The sequence below is a fragment of the Kryptolebias marmoratus genome, linkage group LG1 (genome assembly GCF_001649575.2).
Source record: "Kryptolebias marmoratus isolate JLee-2015 linkage group LG1, ASM164957v2, whole genome shotgun sequence".
Classification (NCBI taxonomy): domain Eukaryota; kingdom Metazoa; phylum Chordata; class Actinopteri; order Cyprinodontiformes; family Rivulidae; genus Kryptolebias; species Kryptolebias marmoratus.
The window spans coordinates 20,156,922-20,178,904 of NC_051430.1; the positions used below are offsets into that span (position 1 = coordinate 20,156,922).

General features: G+C 36.6%; 2 protein-coding genes across 9 annotated transcripts in view; both read right to left on the minus strand.

Moving 5' to 3' along the window:
- bmpr1ba (bone morphogenetic protein receptor, type IBa) overlaps positions 1 to 10,287 on the minus strand; it is a 57,136-nt gene extending 46,849 nt beyond the window's left edge. For 3 of the 4 annotated variants that reach the window (XM_037974671.1, XM_017413782.3, XM_017413781.3), the window contains exon 1: positions 10,146 to 10,287. The gene's annotated coding sequence lies outside the window, so the exon portion shown is untranslated. Of the gene's footprint in view, positions 1 to 9,195; positions 9,239 to 10,145 lie in introns of those variants that run through there. The other variant, XM_017413780.3, reaches the window with a different exon arrangement.
- A 1,661-nt stretch (positions 10,288 to 11,948) lies between these two features.
- The window catches only part of pdlim5a (PDZ and LIM domain 5a), a 55,600-nt gene continuing 45,565 nt past the window's right edge, over positions 11,949 to 21,983 (minus strand). For all 5 annotated transcript variants that reach the window (XM_025005421.2, XM_037975131.1, XM_017413879.3 and 2 more), the window contains 6 exons: positions 21,072 to 21,154; positions 18,787 to 18,973; positions 16,246 to 16,426; positions 15,271 to 15,391; positions 13,260 to 13,375; positions 11,949 to 12,979 (listed from right to left, as the gene is read on the minus strand). In XM_025005421.2, coding sequence (XP_024861189.1) covers positions 12,890 to 12,979; positions 13,260 to 13,375; positions 15,271 to 15,391; positions 16,246 to 16,426; positions 18,787 to 18,973; positions 21,072 to 21,154 — 778 coding nt within the window. In that variant the 3' untranslated portion in view covers positions 11,949 to 12,889. The remainder of the gene's footprint in view (positions 12,980 to 13,259; positions 13,376 to 15,270; positions 15,392 to 16,245; positions 16,427 to 18,786; positions 18,974 to 21,071; positions 21,155 to 21,983) is intronic.

Consider the following 21,983-nt stretch of genomic DNA (forward strand, 5'->3'; position numbering starts at 1 on the left):
GCAACAAAGAGTGTCCACAACCTCCAGATTATCCTTCATTTCCTGCAGCAGAAAGAATGGCCATGGACTAGCTCAAACAAGCTCTTATTGCTTAATTACATACGCTTGAACAGGGTCAGAAAAAGGTTAGAATCAGTTCGTGAGATGTGTATATTGCACACTTGCATTTTCGCCAGCGACGAGTTTATTGTGTGGAAATTGGGAAACTGTGGCATTTTGGGTGTATTTTGTACAGTTTAACACGTGCAAAGTTAAACACCAACATATCCCTAAAATAATCTTGAAAACACTGGTAATTTAATTAGAACCTTCACATATTCCCTAATTTCTTTGTACAAGTTTAGTCAGAATGTCAAATATGGTGTAGTTTGTCATTTACTGAATTTTATGACCTATTATGAACAAGATATTTTTTCTTCTTTGCCAATATGTTAAACCATCAATGTAACTATAATTACATTTACAATAACTTTATCCTCAGCAATTTTGCTAAAGGTTAAACCTTGTTTTTTGTAATGTGCTGTATATCTAGTTTTTGAACCAGGAACTGAACCATTTTAATAGAAGTCATTAAAAGCCATTTGTTTCTCTACCAAGACTGTTGGTTTGATGGTATTTGGATTTCAGTCAGTTAAAATTACATTTCTGCAGTTCTGATATGCCTTTAGGACAGATGTTACTGTTTTCTGGCTGATAAAGCTTACAAACTTGCATAAAGCTATTCTGAGAAATGTAAAACAAACAACATTAAAAAAAATTGAGATTCCACGTATTTGTTGTCTCTAAAATGGCAGCTGGGTTCGGTGTGAGGCCATCTCAATTTTTCTCATCTCAAAAATCAAAGTTTGTCTGAAACTGAAGCAACAATGCAGTATATTTTATCAACAAGGACCATCAAAACAATAACTTGTCATATAAACATCAATTAGATGACCAGCAGTTGATGTGTTATTCATTTCCAACTCACACATTTTCAGACAACAAAGGACAGTCTGACGAGGGAGATTTTGTTTCCCCCTCTCCCTCATAAGGTGGCTGCAGGCCTCGTAAATGGCTCCAGACGCGAGGTCAATGCCCACCATCTGACAACAATTAGAATGTTGTCTTGCAGAATGCAAGCAGAGACCAAACACTCAATAGCTGCAGAACACCTTTACATGCAGATAAATCAATTATGCCATCCATGAGTTGTTAGATTAAAGCTGGAATTTCTAGATGAACAGTGAAAGTTCTGTTTTATCTTTAAGTTTGTGTATTAAAGAAAACTAAAACTAATGTAAAAACCAAAAGAGCATTAAACAAGGAGGACAGACAATTAGGATACTGAAGTCAAAACTTGTGTGCACATTCTTTGGCAGCTATCTGAGTTGTTTTACATCAGTTTTTCCTCCATCTTTGTCTTCTCGTACACACACAGAGACTCATTTTCTCCGTTTGTCCTTCTCTTCCACCCTGACATCTGATAGTGATTATAACACAGCCCCAAAAACACGACTCACTTAACTTTCCTTTATTAAGTGACTCGGTACCACGGGCAAAATTTGTTCATCCACATGTAGAATTAACTGACACACAGTCAAGAGTCCCCTCAAGGCTTTTCCCTGGCAAACAGACACAAAGGCACATGTAACACACATACACACCTCAATCATGCAATCACATGCACTCTCTGCCTCCTTCCACCCATATGTGGCCATTTCAATCTGGACCCTCATCCTGTTTGCCCCCTCCCTGCCTCCATCTCCAGTCCCCTGGAACAGAACAGTCACGCCTGTGTGCACTGCTGATTAGCTAGAACCTGAACCTAGAGGAAACACTAGAAAGCTCAGTGTTCTTTATTGTGCTTCCCTTTAGACAAAGGGAGCCTCTGACAACTTGGCTTTCGCCGTCCTATTACCTTATCTTTTACTAATGTAACCCCAACATTAAGGCAACTTTTGTTGCTATAAAGATACCCTTTTCTTCAACCCAACTGTCACCAAGATTCAATAGAATTAAGGAAAACAGACAGGAATTTAGATGAAGCTTACAAGATTTACACACCAAAGGAACACGTGGGAATGCATACTGTCTGGAGTTTTAATATTGGAGCATATTGTGGTGACTAGTGAAGTCAAGGGTGTGTGCGTGAGTTTATTTATTGTAGCTTATTTCCTAAATGCTCTACATATGATTAAAACATGGAACAGATGCCTTTCAGAAGAACTTAGATGCACATGTACAGACACATGCCACAGAAAACACAACAGCAAAATCATTAAGATGGAACCATCAAAGAATCTAAAAAAAAAAACAAACAAAAAAAAAACAGCAATAAAATTGGTGATTATTAAAACCAGGATGCCTCTAAAAATGAATGGTGAGGCATTAGTAACAAAAGCCCTTAATAGATTCATCTAAACATGTTGATGACTTAAACTCCTCATAAAATGTATTGGCATTCTCATGTGTGCAGTGAAGACAGACTTTCTTTAGAAACAATAGCTAAATTATAAAAATAAATGTAAATAATGTATTTTTAAAAATGAAGACAAAATGGCAGCAACTTATAGACTTGTTCTGTTGTTTGACAAAACACAAAAAAAATGTGAATAAGAAAAACCTTATTGGAAAATTGGCTGTGATCATATATATTTCATATGAATACAGCATATTCAAAAAGTGTAATGTTGTCATGAATTTTCCAATTAGCACTGGATGTCAACATGTCAAGTATCATATTTTTATTTCATATGGAATAACAATATATTAAAGTAAGCTGCTGGGGATAGTTGGTTGATCTACCATTTTTAAGTCTCTAATAATGTCTTTAGTTATGTTGACAATAGGAGACAATTCAGCTATTTATCTTATGATCTTAGGGTAAAAACTAGGATCCCCCATCTCAGGACACTTAGTGAACATGATTCAGGGGGTTAAATCTGTAGGAACAGTGCTTTAAATATAAAACTGGCGAGCATGTGAAGAAGGTTTGCGTGCATCCTCTAATACTCATGTGTTAGTATAAGTATTTAGAAAGAGGTGCACAAAGGAAACAATGTCTTTAGGAAGCACTAAGAGAGTTTCTATGAAATCATTTTTCCAGACAAAGACATTGGCTTATGGTGTTGTGTGCAATGTGTGTGTTTGTGTATGGGTGTGACCTATGATGTAGTCATCTGCTTGATGATGTTTTAGCTTGAAACCTACAGGGGCCTGTTAAGGACATCTGGTCTCTCTTGAAATGTCCTACTCTAAAATTTATTCTAAAATGTATTACTGTGGAACTTGATTTTTTCCTCTGATCTGACTGAACTGATTTGGTGTTGGCCATCTGCTCTGTTTTTATAAATCACATTATCAAACTTACAAAAAAGAAAAATACAGTATCTAGCAAATTGTGACTTATAAGTTCAACTTCATCTTTATATTTGTTCTATCTATTTCCTGCTGTTAGTTTCTAACTAAACTATTTTTTTACAATATATATAATATATCTGTACGGAAAGGCATATCATAAATATCTACTTGTCATCTTGCCAGCACATGCCCATCCACAACAGATTTCCTCCTGTCTGACTTTATCAATAAAATAATACAATTATGTACAGTGTCACATAAGACCCAATCCAAAGACTCCCAGAGGCCTTCTTTACATTGTAATTGCCTTTTAAAATGGATATGTATAAATCTGCTGGACATGGAAGTGAAGAAACAGGCCTACTGGAGATTTGATTTCATGTGCATCAGATTCAATATCTTAGTCGTTAAATTCAATTTGGTCTCAATCAGGTTTAATTTAGATGGAATAACGACTTCAGAAACGTATTGATGAGCCCATCATAAAAATATGTCTCATGGGAAGGTAGTCTCTGCACAAGCAACATGAATGTGATTTTAGCCAGGCGGGTACCAATGATAAAGTGCATCTGTGGCAGCACATTTTGTTTCTTATCTGTGTGCAAGACAGAACTAAGAAAAGATAGGAAGAGAGAGAGACAGAGACAAAAAGACAGAAACAAAGAGAGGGAATTATTTCAACCAATGGCTTTTGTGTTTGATTATACACATTATAGCCCTTGCACTGCCAAAGACATCTGCACAAATCCCAGACCTAAACTCATGAGTGTGGAAGACCGGACAAGTTAGTAACATATCTCAGTTCTAATAAATGGTATTTATGTGCATGTGTATTTCCTGGCTTTCAGTTCATGGTGTATTCGTGTCCTCACTTATTCACTTTACACCAATCCCCAATGCTACAACGATCATGTGTTGAGACACAACAAAACAAAACATTATTGAGCCATTAATTGGACCAGATTTTAGCAAAATATGTAACTCATTACCTTCTCTCATCTCCTCTTCTCTTATTCGTCTTTTTGATATTTAAGCAGTTGTGCTGTGGGTCGCTGACATAACATGTAAAGATGGAGGCACAAGCTGGGATAAACAGAGGAGTGGGTTTACTAATTGGACTTGAAAAACAGCGAGAATACAGGAAAAATGAAAGCTAGTGCAGAAAATTATGGTGGTGACAGAAATGATGCAACTATTTCTGATAAAAACTATAACTATTTTTGACAATGACACACATGGTATTATCTTTTAGCAGTGTTTATCATTGCCACAGGCTTACAACAATGTGGAATAACACATTTTAATGCAGTAAAGAGCAATAAAGCAGCACCATCTGATGCTTTATATCAGTATTTTTGTACCAAAGAGCAACTATTTGTCTTTGAGAAATGTCTGAAGGGATTTTGATCTCAATTCATACAATAAATAAATAAAAAATAACAAACATTAAAATAAAATAAAAAAAAACTTTATTAGGACTCATAAAATCCCATCTTTGCCTGTGTCAGGTTGACCAAATGACAAGTCGGCTCCTTCCTGATCATATTTGTGCATATATAAACTTAAAAGGATTAGGTTACAGACTTTATTGTGCTGCACCTAGACATGGTGAGGTTTACACAGGACGTAGAAATGTTTTTGTATTTTATAGATCCTGTCTTTAAAATTGAAAGCCAGAGTTTTCCATCACTCAGTCTGACCTCTGAGAAATTCTTGGAAAATTATTACCGAAGCCACAGCTTGAAGTAATTTTTTTCTTTCTGTGCATATAGTAGTGAAAACCCACAAAACTGACACCTGATGCCACTGTCTATCAAGAATTACTAACTCTGATGTACCCTTTTTATCATCATTCAAGTATTAGCTCAAATAAAGGTATTATCAGACAGAGGACCTCTAGAGTTAGAATATAAGGCACTTCCTGAAGGTCAACAATGACACTTGCTCTTAGGCAAATATTCCTACCATCACTGATGGAAAAACATTTCAAAGAAGGCACCAAATTTGAGGTTTCTAGTTTTGGCGGGGGACATGAGGGATGAATTTGTCTCAAAGTGAATCCAGATGGTTATCATTCTTTCCTCAGACCTATTTCCCCCCCCTAGTCTCCCACTCATCACTCCATCATTTCTCTCTTTTCCCCCCCCTTTGAGGGAACCACAGGACCAGTGATTACTTACTCGCTAAGAATTGAGCCAAACCAAACACAAGAAGAAAGATTTGTGGCCCACAAAGTAAAGAGCAGCCTCACAGTTCATCCTCAGGGCTTAACCTGCTAATGTTTTGGATCAAGGCTGTTTTTGCAAACAGTACAGTCATTAAAATGTCCATTATCAAGCAAATAAAGCAGCCAAAACTTGTTGAGAGATTAGACGGACTGATTAAGGTGAACAATTTAAGCACAAGCTCCTAAAATAAAGCAAATGACAACAAAGAAGAAGAAATAAAGGAGGGGCTGCGAGGTGAAACCTGCTTAAATTTGAGAGCAGTTAACAAAAACAGCCAAATCATGAGATCAGAAGCTGGCTGGTAGTGTGTTTTTATATCCACGCAGTGGGACACAGTGCTAAACTGATCCTGTGGACTATTAATCTAATATATCATTATTTAAGCATATTTCATACCATCAACCAAACTACTTTTGTGTAGTATTATGGTAAGCAGTGCTTTTTTAACCTTACTGATTTACTGATTTCTATGATCAGACTTAAACACAAGACTGGAGCATTTCAAGCATTAATTTTAAAGGTGCAGATTCCAACGTCTGGTCAAAACACTTAGAAGAATACAGTGAAGGAGTGGCTGAACTTCTGTGCCCTCAGTGATTTATAGAAAACGGGGACAGAGCAACCCCATCAGAAGATCCAGAGGGTTTTGGTGTTAAAATGTCTACCCTGAGGGGGAGGAGGGAGGGTCTGGAGCTGAAGATAGAGATAATGAGATCATAGTGCAGCTAATTGATCTGGTCTTTTAGGTAAGCCTGATATGAATAGGAAATCAGCCTACTGCATATAAAGTATGCGCATACTCAAACTCACACGAACATCTTGCTCAGTTTCAAAGTAATACGCCAATTTATTTGCAAGAGTTTCATAGAAAGACACGTATGTTCTTGTTTCTTCAAGTCATTTCACCTCCCATCCAAAAGGCTTGGATGGGAGGTGAAACTCAAGAACTTCAAGAATGTCTAACAAACAAACCAAAAAATTGCTACTAATAAACTTTTTCGATGTTTACACCCCACAGACACCCCTGTTCTGGATGATTGAGAATCTACATCAACATACAGTGTATAATAAATATCCAAAACACTGGCACACTTATAAATTACATCAAAACAGTTCAGTACTCATTCAACCAAGCAAAGGAAAAAATAACTTTATAAGCTCACTGTTTTGTCCAAAAACTATCCATGCATAAAGTAGAGTATGTGCCATTAACCGTATTTTAACCCCCCAGCCTTGATAGAACAGTCCAATTTCACAGACTGTTTTGACAGAAAAGGTAGACACGCTTTAGATTTTTTTTTAAAATTCAGAAAAGATTAGCTGCACAAGATGTGCTACTTATGAGTGTTTACGAGAAAATGGTAACTGGGTAAATTTGATATATATTGTGTGGATTTTTGTTATTGTTTCAATGCCATGACAATGAACACATCTCTTAAAGTGTTTTACAGTGCACAAAAACACACATGCTTAAAAGGATACTGAAAACTCCAGACCATCAAACATTTGTTCAGAAAATCGTTGGAATAGACGTCTTTGTTGTACTGGTAATTTATGATTGCAATCTGTGAGACTCCCAGATGCTCTAGCTGGGAATATTTGTATACTGTAACAAAAAAAAAAATCTACTGACACTAAGTGTAAGTATTGTGTGTGATGTGCAGAAATAAGGGCACGCCATGTGTTTCATGTCCATCAGCACATACTTGTCTAAACATATCAAAGAAACCCAGACAACAGATGAATTTCCATCTACAGACTCAAGCGTCATCCCGGCTTCAGAGACAAATCTGATGGTGTCCATGTGCAAGCAGACAAAAGCCACACAGACACATTAGCTTCACTCAGTCAATTGTGTTTAAGATAGATGTGCAAGTTTTATATCTAGTAAAAAAAAAGAAAAAAGAAAAAAAGAGAAGTCTTTAGTGCAAGGTTGTGCTTTTTCCAGAAGCAATGACCACTATAAATCTATGTCAGTACGCCCTTTATTGAGATTAAGTACATACAAGCTATAGGCAAGTTTTAATGGCTGAGTGGATACAGTACATATCACTTAGACATTGCATTTAACTGCTCTCCATCCCATATTTCCTGTCTATTTTTACTGCTCTTAAAAATGGCTAAGAAAAGGTCAATACTAAGAAATGTTGTGTACCTTAAAGCACTGGTGGATAATATCACCTGAGGGAAAATGTAAATGAAGAAAATATTATTTCTGCATCTATCATCTGTGATTTTAAGTAGTTTCATTAGCCATGTCCATTTCTGTGTAAGTCCTGTAAAGTGTCATTGTTAAAAAAAAAGTTCAGGACATTAGACTGTTCAGTGAGCTTCATGCCTTTTAACACACAAGTAGCACACAATGTATTATACAGGACGATGATGGGTAAATTAGTGTGGAAATAGTCTTTTTATAATTTCCGATATATAAGATTTTTCAAGAACCGTGAAAAACACAGATTCCAAAGTATTCATTTGGGAATTCAGGTAAAGACAAATGCAGGAACATCTCAATAAATCACACTGACACTGTAATTAAAAAGAGAGTAGGATCTTCAAGAGGACAGCCTCCGGCTCAAGGGCCTTATCTCTATTTAGTTTTGATCCTTATCACCTCCATTTCCAAGTTGAGGAAATTGATGTTAGAGAAGCTTAACACACGCAAACGGTCCTCCGGTTCACCTAAACTATTCTTCATGCTTTCATTACCCCGCCACCTTACTTATTGCCTTATTGAACATGTTATTCTTTAGTTTAACTCCACAGAATAATGGGATTCAGGAGCTGAGGGCCTTAATAGTTTTCTAAATAAAGCTTGCATTTATGGCATATTGAGGGAAGACAGGTGTGCATTCCATTGATATAGGAGCTTGCACCGATGCTCATTACTTTCACATTTCTTTCAATAAGATGGTTTCCATCCAGTTTATATTTCTCTTCTTTTGTGTAAACATAAAAGCACAACAGTATGGGTGGATCAACTGAGGTACATTTTACATATCTCAAAGCTTTATGAGGATTTTACATGATCTTACAGATTTAAATGACCAGGACAGTAGTTAGGGTTTTGGTATAAGTTATTGACAGTGCTTAAATTCTTTTCATACCAGTTTGGGTGTAAAAATGTTTACAAAAGGAGAAATTATTTTGCTGCAGTATGCGATTTATCCCCCTAATTTGTCACTAAAACAATCAAACAACACATGACATTTTTTTTGTAGCTGGATTTCTCCTCATCTGGGCCATGCAAACATATTCCTCAGATATATTCTCTGTCACCTCCTTGTGTTCTCTTCATCTCTTCAGACAATCACAAACTGAGTTTGTTTTTGAGGGGTTTTTTTGACAAATTTGCTATTCTAGGCGGATGCTCCAGCAATGGGATCTGACTCTGCTGTCAGCCTCATTTCTGTTCTGTAGCGACATGTGCACAGGAGAAAGGAAATCGAGAGAAGCGCTTTGCAGCTGTTATGTGAAATTTAATTACACAGACAACTGAGAACGCAGCAGTTTTTCTCAGATTTGTGCAGTTAGTTTGTGACGTGGAGTAAATACGATTACACTTTGCAGTAAATAAAAACTGCAAACAGATAACTGACAAAAAAACAAACAAAATATAACTACTTACGCATCTGGACCTCAGCTTCTCTCAGACTTACTGAGTGTTTCCTGCGTGGTCCCCCTGTCTTACTGCCCCCACACCCCCACAGATGAGGTGAGGTAAGACTTGGAGCCAAAGTATTGTGCCATCTGGACAGACCTTCTCACATGCTCGCTCATATGCAAACACACACACACACATACACACTCGTGGAGATATACTCTTGTCATAACCCACACCGACAAACACCTGGACCTGGTTACTGGACTCAGAGTGAAAGCCTCATTCTGTGTGCATGCCTGTGAATATAAGTGGGGTGCATGGGGAATACTGGGCTGGAGGTTGTTCAGTGCTAAGGGCTATTTATTTTTTCTTCAATATTTCTTTTTTTTCCTGCCTGAAAAAAATCAAAAAGTGGGTAACAACTACAATATGGAGCCGAATTCTTCTCTAAAACGCACATTCGTTCTCTTTGAATTTACTAAGGTGCAAAATAAAATCTATGAAACTGGTCCCCACATATTCAGATGATAAGAAAATTACCTAAAATAATTTACATGTTATAAAAATCTGTTTTTGTGGAGGTTTTACAAAGCCTGAACTTATCCAACTCGAGGTCTATGTTGATTTGAGTAAAGGTAAACATAAAACAGTCGTTATGTAAGGATAGTAGGCTATAAAAGTTTGTTTTCTTTCTGTAAAAACAGGTTAATAACTTATTAATAGGCCGAGAGAGGTGCTGAGGACTGTGGATACAAAAAGCAGACGGTCACTTCAGCTTCTCTCCTCAGTTTCCAGAGTTACGGAGTGCAAAGCAGTGAGGATAAATCACAAACATTTCCAGTCAATAAGTCAGCCTGTCAACACCCAGCAGACAAACTTTTTTTCTGTCTGTGAATGCGAAACATTACGCTTAAACAACGTAATGCGCAACGCGCCGTTTGCGTGCGTTTCGCTCGAACTTAAAGTTTACTCACCTTTGGAGGCTTTCTGGCTTTCTAAAGTCGAAAGACAAAGTTGCAGCATCAAAAAAAAAAAAAAAAAACTCCAGGTAAAAGATGTGAGTCGCTCTGAAGTTGAAGCTTTTCTCTCTGCCTCCGTCTGTTTCTCGGACACGGAAGGACAGAGAAAAAAAACGGAGCCACGGGCAAAACTGTATAAAAGTCCCCCCCTTACCACCTGTGCTACCAAACAGAAACCCAGACTGACAAAGGGAAGAAAAAAAATATGTATGCATCATGCAAATACAATTTGTGGTTATTTTATGTACCAAAAGGTACATGCTGTAATTTCTTTTTGCACAAGTCATGTAGCCTCCTTTATATGGATGATTTTTTTTTTCCTTTTTGGCAATAGTGTGCCTCAGTGGGAAACTGAGGCACACTATTGCCAAAAAGCCCAGAATACATTAATGTCAATGACATATTTTGTCAGTTGCCATTTCCTTAAGTCAATAAAAAACTAGTTTAGTTAGTATAAAAATTCAAACTTAATCAGGTAATTTTTTAGAAAAAAACATCATAACTTTCCATAAAGTACCTCCTTTCCTTCACATGTTTACTTGTACAGGTATATCAAAAAAGTAGCCTGTGAATCTTTGGCTCCTTGAGCCTGTCCTCTGGAGGTCCATTCTTTATCTCCCTAATCACACAAACAATATGTCAAACTCAAACCTGGCCCTGAAATCCCTTTGAAGTCACTCATCTATAGGAGGGTTGATTCGTGGCACAACGGGAGTGCATTTAATGGGTATGAGTGAAGCTCTGCCTTGAATGAACAGCTAAATAATAGTAATTTTGCATATATTCTCCATTTCAAAACCCAGTGTCAAGACACGTTTGCATTTTAGAACAGTCTAAAAAGATTTTTGAGTATTTTTATGCTTCTCTTCATTTACACTATATTCCAGCCGAAGCTACATCAACCTGTCCTAGTTTGCATCAATGCAGCCCACCAGTTATGTAATGAATGTGGGAACAAAGAGTGCAAAAACTCCCTATTATTTATAGTTTTAAATTATTTTTTTCACTTTATCATTGATTGTGTTTTCTAATTTCCAGTACAGTTAAGCATCCCTCTTTGCCTTATTTGACCTTTGCAGAAGGTCTAATATTTTAAGATGGTGTTACATAAAAGCAGAACTGAAAGTAGACATTAAAAACACAATATGTTTCTTTTGGTGGGGGGTTGAAGCATGTCATTATTAAACAATTTGGATCAATTTCAAAAGATTCAAACATACATTTGTAGATATGGAGTTAAACATTTTTTCATATTTTTGTTTACTGTTGTACACATTATTCACTGCCAGCCAACAAGATGGAGCTCATTTGTCTTTTCTTTTAGGTATAAGAAAACTAATGAACTGTATTAGGCAGCAATAACATAACATGTATAAATTGGGGACACTTCAAAAGTGTATAAAAAAGAATGATATTAATAATCTCCATTTTATTCCTCCAGCAATTTTTGAATGTGACAAAAATTTACTCAAACAGTTAAATAAAACAGATTTTACTCTTTTCTCTAAAGAATATAAAATACAATTTGCTAAACAACATAAATTCTTGCAGGCCAATGCTGTTACAATGCATACATCATTGAACAACAAAAAATACTGCAAAGACTTTACTTGTTTTAGGTAAAATAAATAAAAACTAAAACACAATCTTTAAAACTACTTGGTACGGAATCCAAAACTTGCAATTCTACCAATAAATGTGCTGTTGACATTCTGCAAAGCACAGAAAAATACTTGAAAACATTGTCACTAGTTTATGTCATTGTGTCATGTTTAGGTTTATTTGAACATCACTTTCCTTATACAGCATTATTCTTTTTCAAATACTTACTGTTACAAACTTACATGAGTAAATCTATCTTTTTGCTGTTACACCAGTTATGTTTCATTACATGGAATCAATTTCAGATTAAAATTAATTGAACATACGCTATAATAAAAGTTTAACATAATAAAAACCGATCACATCAAAAACATCTGTTTTAATTATCACTTCAGACTTTCAGTACAGCCTGTAATAAAATTAAAACAACCACTTTCTGTATTGTGCTGCATTCATATTATAATTTCTTAGCAGTTTGTGATATATTATAGCTGTACAGTATACAGATACCAAAGAATGAAGCAACACAATAAAAATAAAAGTTTTTTTTGTCTAGAACTATTGGCAGCTGCTGATCAGATCGTTGAACTTAATTAGTTTTGCAGACAACAAAACAAGCAAAAAATAATGATTGCATGGTTATGATTTACTGATATTCTTCTGTGGCAGTGCACCGATATAGTATGAGTATGGATATGTATTTTTACATATCCCAAGTATTGCTTGATAATAATAAGTAATCTGTAATTAGATAACATTGAACAGAAATGTGACAATCTGAAAAACTGCACATGCATTTTAGCCCTAAGATTAAGGTCTCATGTACTGGAGGTAACACCACAACTGTGTTGGTTTTACCTCCAGTGTAGGTGTTATATTTGCCTCACACTGTTTGACTCTAAAACTTTCCTACACGTAGTGAGTGTAGAATATTCATTTGGAGAATGAAAATGAAGTTAAACTGGCAAAAACTGATTAAAACTTTGAACAACCATTTGCACCCTCTAAAAGGGGAACCCTCCACCATTCAGGGTGAGTATTCTCACATCAGTTCTGTTTACAGCCAGAGAATTCGGCAACAGCAAAGGATCCAAGGTTCATATCTTCACTGAGTGAGCATGCTTCTTGCAAAGAGGTTTGTCCTTCCTCGAAAAGAAAGTCTGGCCCTCTAGAGTGGTACAGCACACCTTAAAAAAAGCCAATAAAAGACAACAGGACATGAAAAATGTTACCTGGCCAGCATCTTATTAAAGTATTTAAAGAAGTCATTTGCTTTTAATCATTCCAGATACTGAGTCTATTTATCGTTATACTTATTGTTACTGTATTTTTACTGTACTGAATCCATGTAAAATGAATAGAAGTGTGTGGACTGTTTAAAACTAGGTATATGAGCATGTATAAACATCATATCACTACGTATGTTAGCCCTAATTGGCTATAAAGTGATGTATGATCGTCACTTACAGCACAAACGAAGCAGGTGTCATGCCAGGTGTAACCAAGTGCCTCCAGGAATTTGTCTCCAGCCTCGATGGGAAACTCACATCCATGGCAAGCGGTCCCGAACAAACTGTAAAAGTCTTTTTAGACATGAAGAATGATGGAAAACAATAAAAAAACAATTAAAATTAGCCTTTCTATAGACAAAGTCTGGTTAAAGTTGAAATATCAATTACACTAAGTCTAAAAAGCAGTTCATAAACAGTGTGTGACAGGGAATAAGGACAATCCACCAGGTTAGAATAACACAGTCACAACAAATTTTTCTCATAATACAGCTCAGTTTGCAAAAGACACCAACTGTTGCCCATCTAGACCAAATATATTAATTTAATTTCAGCATGATAAAGTTTTCACCAGCCCAATCAGCACAGTGTACAGTCATCTCCTACCCACTAAATGCCCTTCATAAGCCTACAGGTAGTAGGCATTCATCAGAAAAAAGCTTACACACAGTACACATAACCCACACTTGTCCTAATTCTGCACTGGAGTGGTATTTAGAGCTAATTATATCCAGCGACCCACACTAGTCTGGATGCTGGCTGTAATGCACCTACAGACTGATTTTTGAACATAATTAATACTCACTTTCATGCAGGCAGGCTATTTACGTTTCGAGTAGGACAGCTTTTATAAGCAAATTGGCATTAAATGATTGGTAATTTTACTGTATTAAACTGAACTGGACTATAATGATATTAATTACATGTTTGATTATAGTTTGAACTGGACTGTAATGAATTGGACTTATTTGATCTGTATTAAATTGGATCCTTTCGCTGCAGAGTGCCCTGAGATGACTTGTTGTTAATTGGTGATATATATTAATCTGCTGGAGCTGGATAAGAAGCAGAGTTGGCTCTGCACAAATCACTAGTCAGTCACAACATTCACACTCATTTTCACACCTACAGGCAGTTTTGATTGACTAATCCCAGTGTTACCTTCTGCACCACCGAGCTGCCAGCATGACTAATAGTTTATGAACTGATATGTCAGCCGATTAAGAATAACAGCAAGTATAAAGAAGCTAAAATTCAGACCAGATTGGTTTGTGTTTGAATAAAATCACTTTCCTAAAATATTCCATTACTGCAGTCTTAATGATTATCACAAGGCCTTTTTTTCTCGAGAGAACTGATGACACGGCATATATGACACTGTCAAAAAAATATTAGACAAATGCTTTTAAAGCAGATGACAGGAAATATGTTCCATTCTGCAAAGTGTTACCAGAAATGCAATGAATATAGGAAGCTTTTTAGAGTACCTAAATAAATTATATATCTCAACGTCATGCTTTATCAGTTGTACTAAATCATTTGTTTAAGCAAAGTAATGAAAGAGGATAAGTTATAGATTTGATGAAACCACACACATTTGTGGTCTTGGCCTCTAGATTAGGGATCATCAATAAAATCTTCAACAGAGCCAGGATTTTTCTGATCAGAAAGTGTGAGGGTCATGTTTAAGTCCCCATGTTCCTGGTAATTATGACGTCTCTGTTTTTAGTTATTTAAATTTCTGCTACCATAATAAAATGGCATTTTCAATGTTGTTTATACTTTTCAAATCTCAGACAATGCCTCACATGGATTCCCTGTTTTTCAGTGTTTTTACACATACTAAGGAGCCAAACAGCCAGAACATCCCAGTGGTTCTTGTGGCAGGTTTTCTGAGCCAGGCCTGAATACATGCTGTGAGCGAGTGAACTGATTACTGCGTCGGACTGGTTTTGATTTATTAATAATTTAGGGCTCCTCAGGGCAGAGAGTGTAAGCTCAAAGGCCATATCCAGCCTGCATACCACCAGTTAACTACCACTGCTCCGAAGTACTGCGGCAATTATGTATACAGTGACTGTTGCATGTGACATACAACGTATAATGTGACATGTAATGTGTGATATGTGTCACATTTGTAGGCATTTCCCTTACAAATCCAGAGGATATACAGTAGGTATATCACTGACCTTGCTCACAGTAAGGCTCTCCATCCTGCAGGTGGAAAGTGTTGTTTCTGATTGGCTGCTGGCAGGCAGCACACATGAAGCAGTAGACATGCCATGTTTGTTTGAGGGCATTTATCACCTCCTGATGCAAATTTAAAAATATGATTAGTCTCAAACATTATGTAGGTCTGTACTGATGCATCTTAGTTGAGACACTACAGACCCACTAAAATACTGGAGATAGATTACAGGACATTTTTGCCATTGAACATTACGGATCAACTCTGACACTGGTTTTATCAATAGAATAAATATCCTTGGCGAATCTTGTTGCATCACAATAGTAACTGTATCTGTTGTACTTTTGTAAAGAATGCAGTTTAATTGTCTATTTCACTTATGTCACCTTTCAGTATTTCCTTTAGTCTCATTCAGTCTTATGACCAGGCTTAAAATGCACAGATTTTTTTTCTCCCCACCCATAAACTATGAGAACAAGGAAAGACAAGGAATCAGTGGAAAGTTGGTGGGCCATAGTGAAATGAAGGATTAGGAGCGAGGGAGTGAGAAAACCAGTTACTAAGAAGCTGTAAGCTGGTTGAAGATGTGTGAGAAATAGAGGGTTGTAAAGGATTGAGGCTAAAGAGGTCAAAGCATGTGAGGGATGAATGTCAGAGCTGCTCTGAGAAAAGTGATTTCAACTTCTTGACACTTTGGGTTCAAACCACACCTGCAGCCTTTAGGCCTTTAAGCCTAATTCCCCCACCATCCGAGCATGTTACTGCATTCCTGAGCTGCAGTCTCGGTCATCATACATATTTCTCTTAATCTTTAGCTTTCCTGCTGCAGTTAGAAAACAACCCACATAATGTCAAGGCCAGGTAAACAGATAGTGGCTGTCCTGAAATGTTTATCCAAATGTTTAGATATGAGAATTATCCAAGTCTTCATCCATTTCCCCAAACGTTACAGCTCCCTCTTCACACATGAGCTCACCCCGAGTATCTTGGCCCGGCAGCGGCTGCAAGTTGGAGCGAAAAACTCTTCATAGCAGTGTTCACAGTACACGCAACCCTTCTCCTCCACGAAGCCTATATCTGCCAGGGAAGTGCGGCAGTGGGCACAGTTAAATTCTTCCTTGTGCCACGATTTTCCCATTGCAACCAAAAATGGCCCTCTGAAAGAAAAACAGACAGAGAGAAGTTAAGTTAAAAACTGGTAACAAAAACTTTTGAAGAAGATGCAAGCTATTACTTTCATTATCCTGATGTCTGATCATCAACACACCTCAACAGTATCACTGATACCTTGATGTATATGTCTACACTTAAATGTAAAATACAACATCACTATGAAGCTATTTAATTAATTAAAGTCTATTATGTTCTGTATTGTTGGGATCTATCCACACTATTATTGTCCATACATGCTTTGTTTTTTTTGGAGTGATGGCAGTGTGTGATTTAGCTTATCTCAGCTGTCGTTGTGAAAGAGGAGGAATACAACCTGGACAGTTCACCAGTTCATCACAGGTCCAACACATACATGGAAGAATGTGCAAACTGCATGACTATTTCATAAATAAATGTAGCAGTAAAGCTATTTGTTGTTTCAATTAGTTGTGTGTCCCATAACATAGCATTAAACTTAAAGAAAACAAGATTTTAAAATAGGTTAGTTTTATTATTAACGGGTATATTTTAAATATCATATCAGACAATCATCAGATTTATGCCTTCACATAATAAATTAGTGTCTAATGATTAACTGATACGTCGTTTTTGTCTTCCATTGAAAATAAAACTTTTAAGGACCGCACTTTAGACGTCTGAAAACATGACCACTAACTCAGACGGCACCTTGGCCCTATCTACTGATGATTAAGTAAAAACACCCCAGACTAATCTATTGAGCACAATCGCTGTGCTTATCTCAGCTTGCTCTGACAGTGGAGCGAGCTGTCAGCTGTTAGCTCATGAGCAATACGATACCTGGTGACATCCAACACTGGGTGACACAGCTCCAGATAACGTTTGGGTCAGTCTGCTACCGGACAAAAGAAAAAGGCTGGCAGGAGAACGAAAGAAAAAGAAGTCCATTTTGCACCTATGTGTGCAACTCTTACTGGACTAAACAACTACTTTAGAACAAGTTAAACATTTATAAGAATTCTTTTTTTTTAAATATAACTAATCTAAATGTTTGCCTTCCCCTCTTAACACACTGTAGCTGTTCAAGAGCCATATTCTTAATAATGCTTGTTTTGGATCAAATCATTTTTTTATTATTATTATTGCATTAGGAGATGAAAAACAACAGAAAACTTAAGAATGTTTTTTTTTAAGTGATAAGTATTAAGTGGAACCTTAAGTGGAATTTTCCTGTCCTTTAACCATCAGAAGTAGTTCTACAGTTTCACTTAAGGCTTGTTTATTTAAGGGGCCTTTAAGGTCATTATTTTGAGTGCCTGAATGTAGCACCGACTAATTAAAGAGTGAACATGTTTCCTTTCTCTTCATTTGTTTAAGGTGGTGTGTGAAGCCATTTATTTAGCTTACACACTAATTTATGTATATAGATCCTGTATATGTAACATTTTGCAGCAATTAACTTTAGCAATTAACTCAAAATTGGACATTTTCTAATGCATATGTGTTTATAATTTTAGAATAGACCAAATAATTAATTTAGCTCATTAATACTGTGGGGTCATAATTTATTATTCTTTTTTCTTTTCCCGTGAATCACTGGAAAAATTGTAAGTACCAACACCTATCAAATTCAAGTTAGTCAGATCAGTCATTTCTAACAGAAACATGTTCTCCTAATTAAATTTCCTTTATGCAAAGCTAAACATGGATAAGCAAATGTGCCATCTCAAATATCCTTGATGTTTTCTTGGTAAAATCTTTAAATAAGCATTGTTTTTTTTTTTCCTTTTTTTGTGATATTAGTATTCTGCAGCTGCAACCAAAGAAGCAGAACACTAGAAATTTCTGTGAGATTTTCTGAAATAACAAAATAAAAAACTGTAAACTAATGCATTTAGGGTCAGTGAATTCAGCCTAAACATATAAGACTCTTTAAGCAGCCTCAACATGTGTTGGAACTGCTTTTGGATTTTTTTTTTGTCAATTAAAACTAAAAAGTGCACAATTGCTCCTAAAGGTTTATATCCAGTATGATATGACTTTGTTAAAAAAAAGAAACATTACAAACCTCAGGACTCCTTGTGTGCTGTTTTTTTTTTTAAATAGGCTGAGAACTTTTTATTGAAAGTATGTATACTGTATATAATGCTTGCAGACAAGTAAACATAAATAACATGGTTTTCCTATTGATTTTGAGTTTGTGTGTCTGTGTTTTAATGGCTTTGTTTAGGTCTGTCTGCTAATTTATAAAATTGTATATTTAGAGATCAATGCCATAAACTAAATTTCAGTGCCACTTGTTTTATTTCAGTAAAAAAAAGAAATATAATCTTATTATCAAGCTGGTAACCACCCCCTCACATTAGTCAGAATATTTGTCCTTCACCTGATGACCATGTTGCAGTGGGCACACATGGGCGTTCGCATCCCAGCAGGAAAATGTTCTGCCATCTGCACCAGTGTGTCCTCATCTTTAGGGTGGGGCTGAGGCGCAGGTCGGGGGGGCACCGGACCCCTCAAGACAGAACTGGTGCTTCCCTTCTTTCCAAAAGAGGGGGTGATCAAACCTTGGCCTACAGGAGGCAGATGAGACACAAAAGGCTGCGTTACTGAACTGGAAACAAAAATTGATATAAACTGAAAAAAAAAAAAGCGTCTTTACTGTCAAAAGTGTTGTGAGCATTTAAGTTTCTTTCCCGGTTTGTAAATGATTCGCCTTCTGACTCCCCCACCCAGCAGGTGTCATGGTGCTGCCTGCAGCCTGTTCATCACTATTGTCACAGTCACACATTCATCATGGCAGTCTTGGAAAACACACTGGATATTTTTTACTTTCAGCACATTCCTAAGGTGTGTGTGCATGAATACACATGAGCCAGTGCACACAGACACAAAGACCACCACACAGACCACCAAGACATTCTGTCTGTGAAAACTCTGACACCTGGCTAAACATGTAGGTTGGTTTTTCAGCTCAGCACTACAGATGGAGGTGTTGGTGTTTCTGTAAGTGAAGCGTGGACTCATCATTCAGTTAAAACTTGAAAACTTAAAGACAATAAATCTGACTGATGCCTTTCTAAAAAAGTAGTTTATTTTAGGTTTTTTAATGGTTTTTCTTGGAAAAAATGTACAATCGTTGCAGTTTAACAATAAATTATTTTACAGTCTGATCTTTCAGTCTGTTAGTAAAGCTGTGATTTATCATTCAAGCATGCACTTTACAGAACTAGATACTCATGGTGAAAGACTAGACTAGTTTGGAGTTTCCAAATTCTTATTTATTTCCATACCTGCTTAATCATATACAGAGTTGTGAGGGAGCTAAAGCTTAACCTAGTTTTCCCTGGGCAAAAACTCAGTTAACAAAAGGCCAGTTTATTATGAGGCCAACAAGGAAACACAAAAGCCAAACAAGCATGCATGCAAACACTCGAACCTATTGTCCAATAGGAACTCAGTGAGGGAACCAGAAGAAAATCCACCCAGGTATGGAGAGGGCAGTCAGTCTCCTCACAGAAAGTCTCAGAGATTCAGATATCCTTCTTGTTGTAAGCCCACGGTGCAAATCAGCACACATCTATTATTTTACAATGCACATTGGTCCAAAGCCAATTTCTGAAGGTTTCTGTTTTAGTAACCCATGACTGGTAATACTATATTATCATGAGCCTGAGTCCCTGTAGTGACAACTATTGAGACAAAATAAAAGTTTGTATACAGAAAAATACAAACTATAATGAAAATATATATGCTTTATCCACAAATTAACATAAGACTGCACTGAACCTCTACTACCAGACTGAACAAGTTGGACACTGATGTAATACTCTCTAAAGCCCCCTACTATTTTTTTATAATTTCCAACAGTTTCTTTCTATAAATATTATTTTTCTAACAAAATATAACCACGGCTCAGCTTGTGGAGCAAGGTGCCTTGAGCAAATTTGGGCCTGCTTTATGGCCATTAGAGGAAAAACATGAGGAGAGGGAAAAGTCTGCAGTGACCTATTTCATAACACATGTCAGGCCTCAACCCTGGAAAAAAAAGCCCTTTTCCACTCAAGTTAGCTGAAACAGCAGTCTGTTTCACAGCTGCATGTTACAGGATTGCTACCCCATCCTCGTCCTTTTTTTTGTTGATGCATACTAAAAAAAGATTTTGCTTGGTTTTTTCATTTGGCCTTTTTTTTTTTTTAAAAAAAGGATTTTTCTAAGAAAATATTTTTTCTGGTGCGCATAAAACCCCCAAGACCTGAGCTGAGAAAACAACTCAGGCACCTTTAGTCTTATTATACTTCCACAAGTTAATGTAGTGTAAAATGTGCCACAAAATGGTTTCTGTAAAAACAATGTACAGGAGGCCTTACAGAAATAACTTTGGCAGCTTTGGACCATCACATACATTTTATGAAGCCTTGGAAATGAGAAAAAAAAGCCATTTGTTACCCATCATATTCTCTTTGTTCATAATTCTGCCCAGTTAATGAGAAACAAACTTATTTTGCTGTGAAATTAGGTTCATAAATCAGTTTTCACAAGGGGTGCAATAACAACAGCTGGCAGTATTTGTAACTGCGGCTCACTCAGTGTGTGACAGAGGGAAAAAGCAAATGTAAAATCATCAGATGTTTGGCTGGGGATGAGAGAAAGAGCATGCACAATGTTTACCATAGTTTGGAGCAGCTCCTTTGATCATAGTCTTGACAACTGCAGACTCATGGGAGCTGAGTCCAGGCTCCTCAGCATCCTCGCTGCACAGACAGACAAAATACAAATTACATTGAAACCACCTACTAAGTGTTTTAATCAGATTCACATCACATTTATACCTGTGTTCCAGCAAATTCAATATTAACATCTTAGTCTGTCTGCTTAAAGAGCAGAATACATCTGATCTTTGTCTGAAAAAAAAGCCTTGATATAAAATTGTGTTGCTGTCTCAACTTACAGCCTACCATAAATGCATGTTTTCAAGTCAGACAAACTCCAGATCTTGCGCCTGATAACAGAGCAGAAAGGTTGAGGTATAAACCTAAATACAGACTGCAGCTACAGCCAGAAGAGTACAGGTTAGTTTTATGATGTGCTTCTTTTTCATAAGAATAGTATTCACTATATGTTGCCCATATGTGTCACTCAAAACCAAAGTCCCTGCCACAGCTCTAATAATGGACAGGACATAAGTGGTTTTGTGTAAAAGCAATAATACAGCAGACTCATTAAAAATCTGGGCCAGAATATTTGTTTAAATGAGTCAGATGAGGGCAAGAGACAACAGTGGAGAAAAGCAAGGCATGACGTCACGTCACAAAGTTCCCATTACAGATGGACTTTGGACACACGACAGGTGAACAGATGGAGAGGAGACAAAGTCCAGATACAGCCTGTATTTATGTCATTACATTCACTAAACAAAAAATACATTTGCAACAAACATGCACCAATAAATGTTGCTGTTATGAAGAGACAAACTGTATGAATCTCTGTGGTTACACTGGAAATGTATTCTTATAAAAGTACATTTTATATATTTGGTTTATGCTGTAAGGTTTTGTACTGATCATCTCTAAACACTGATAC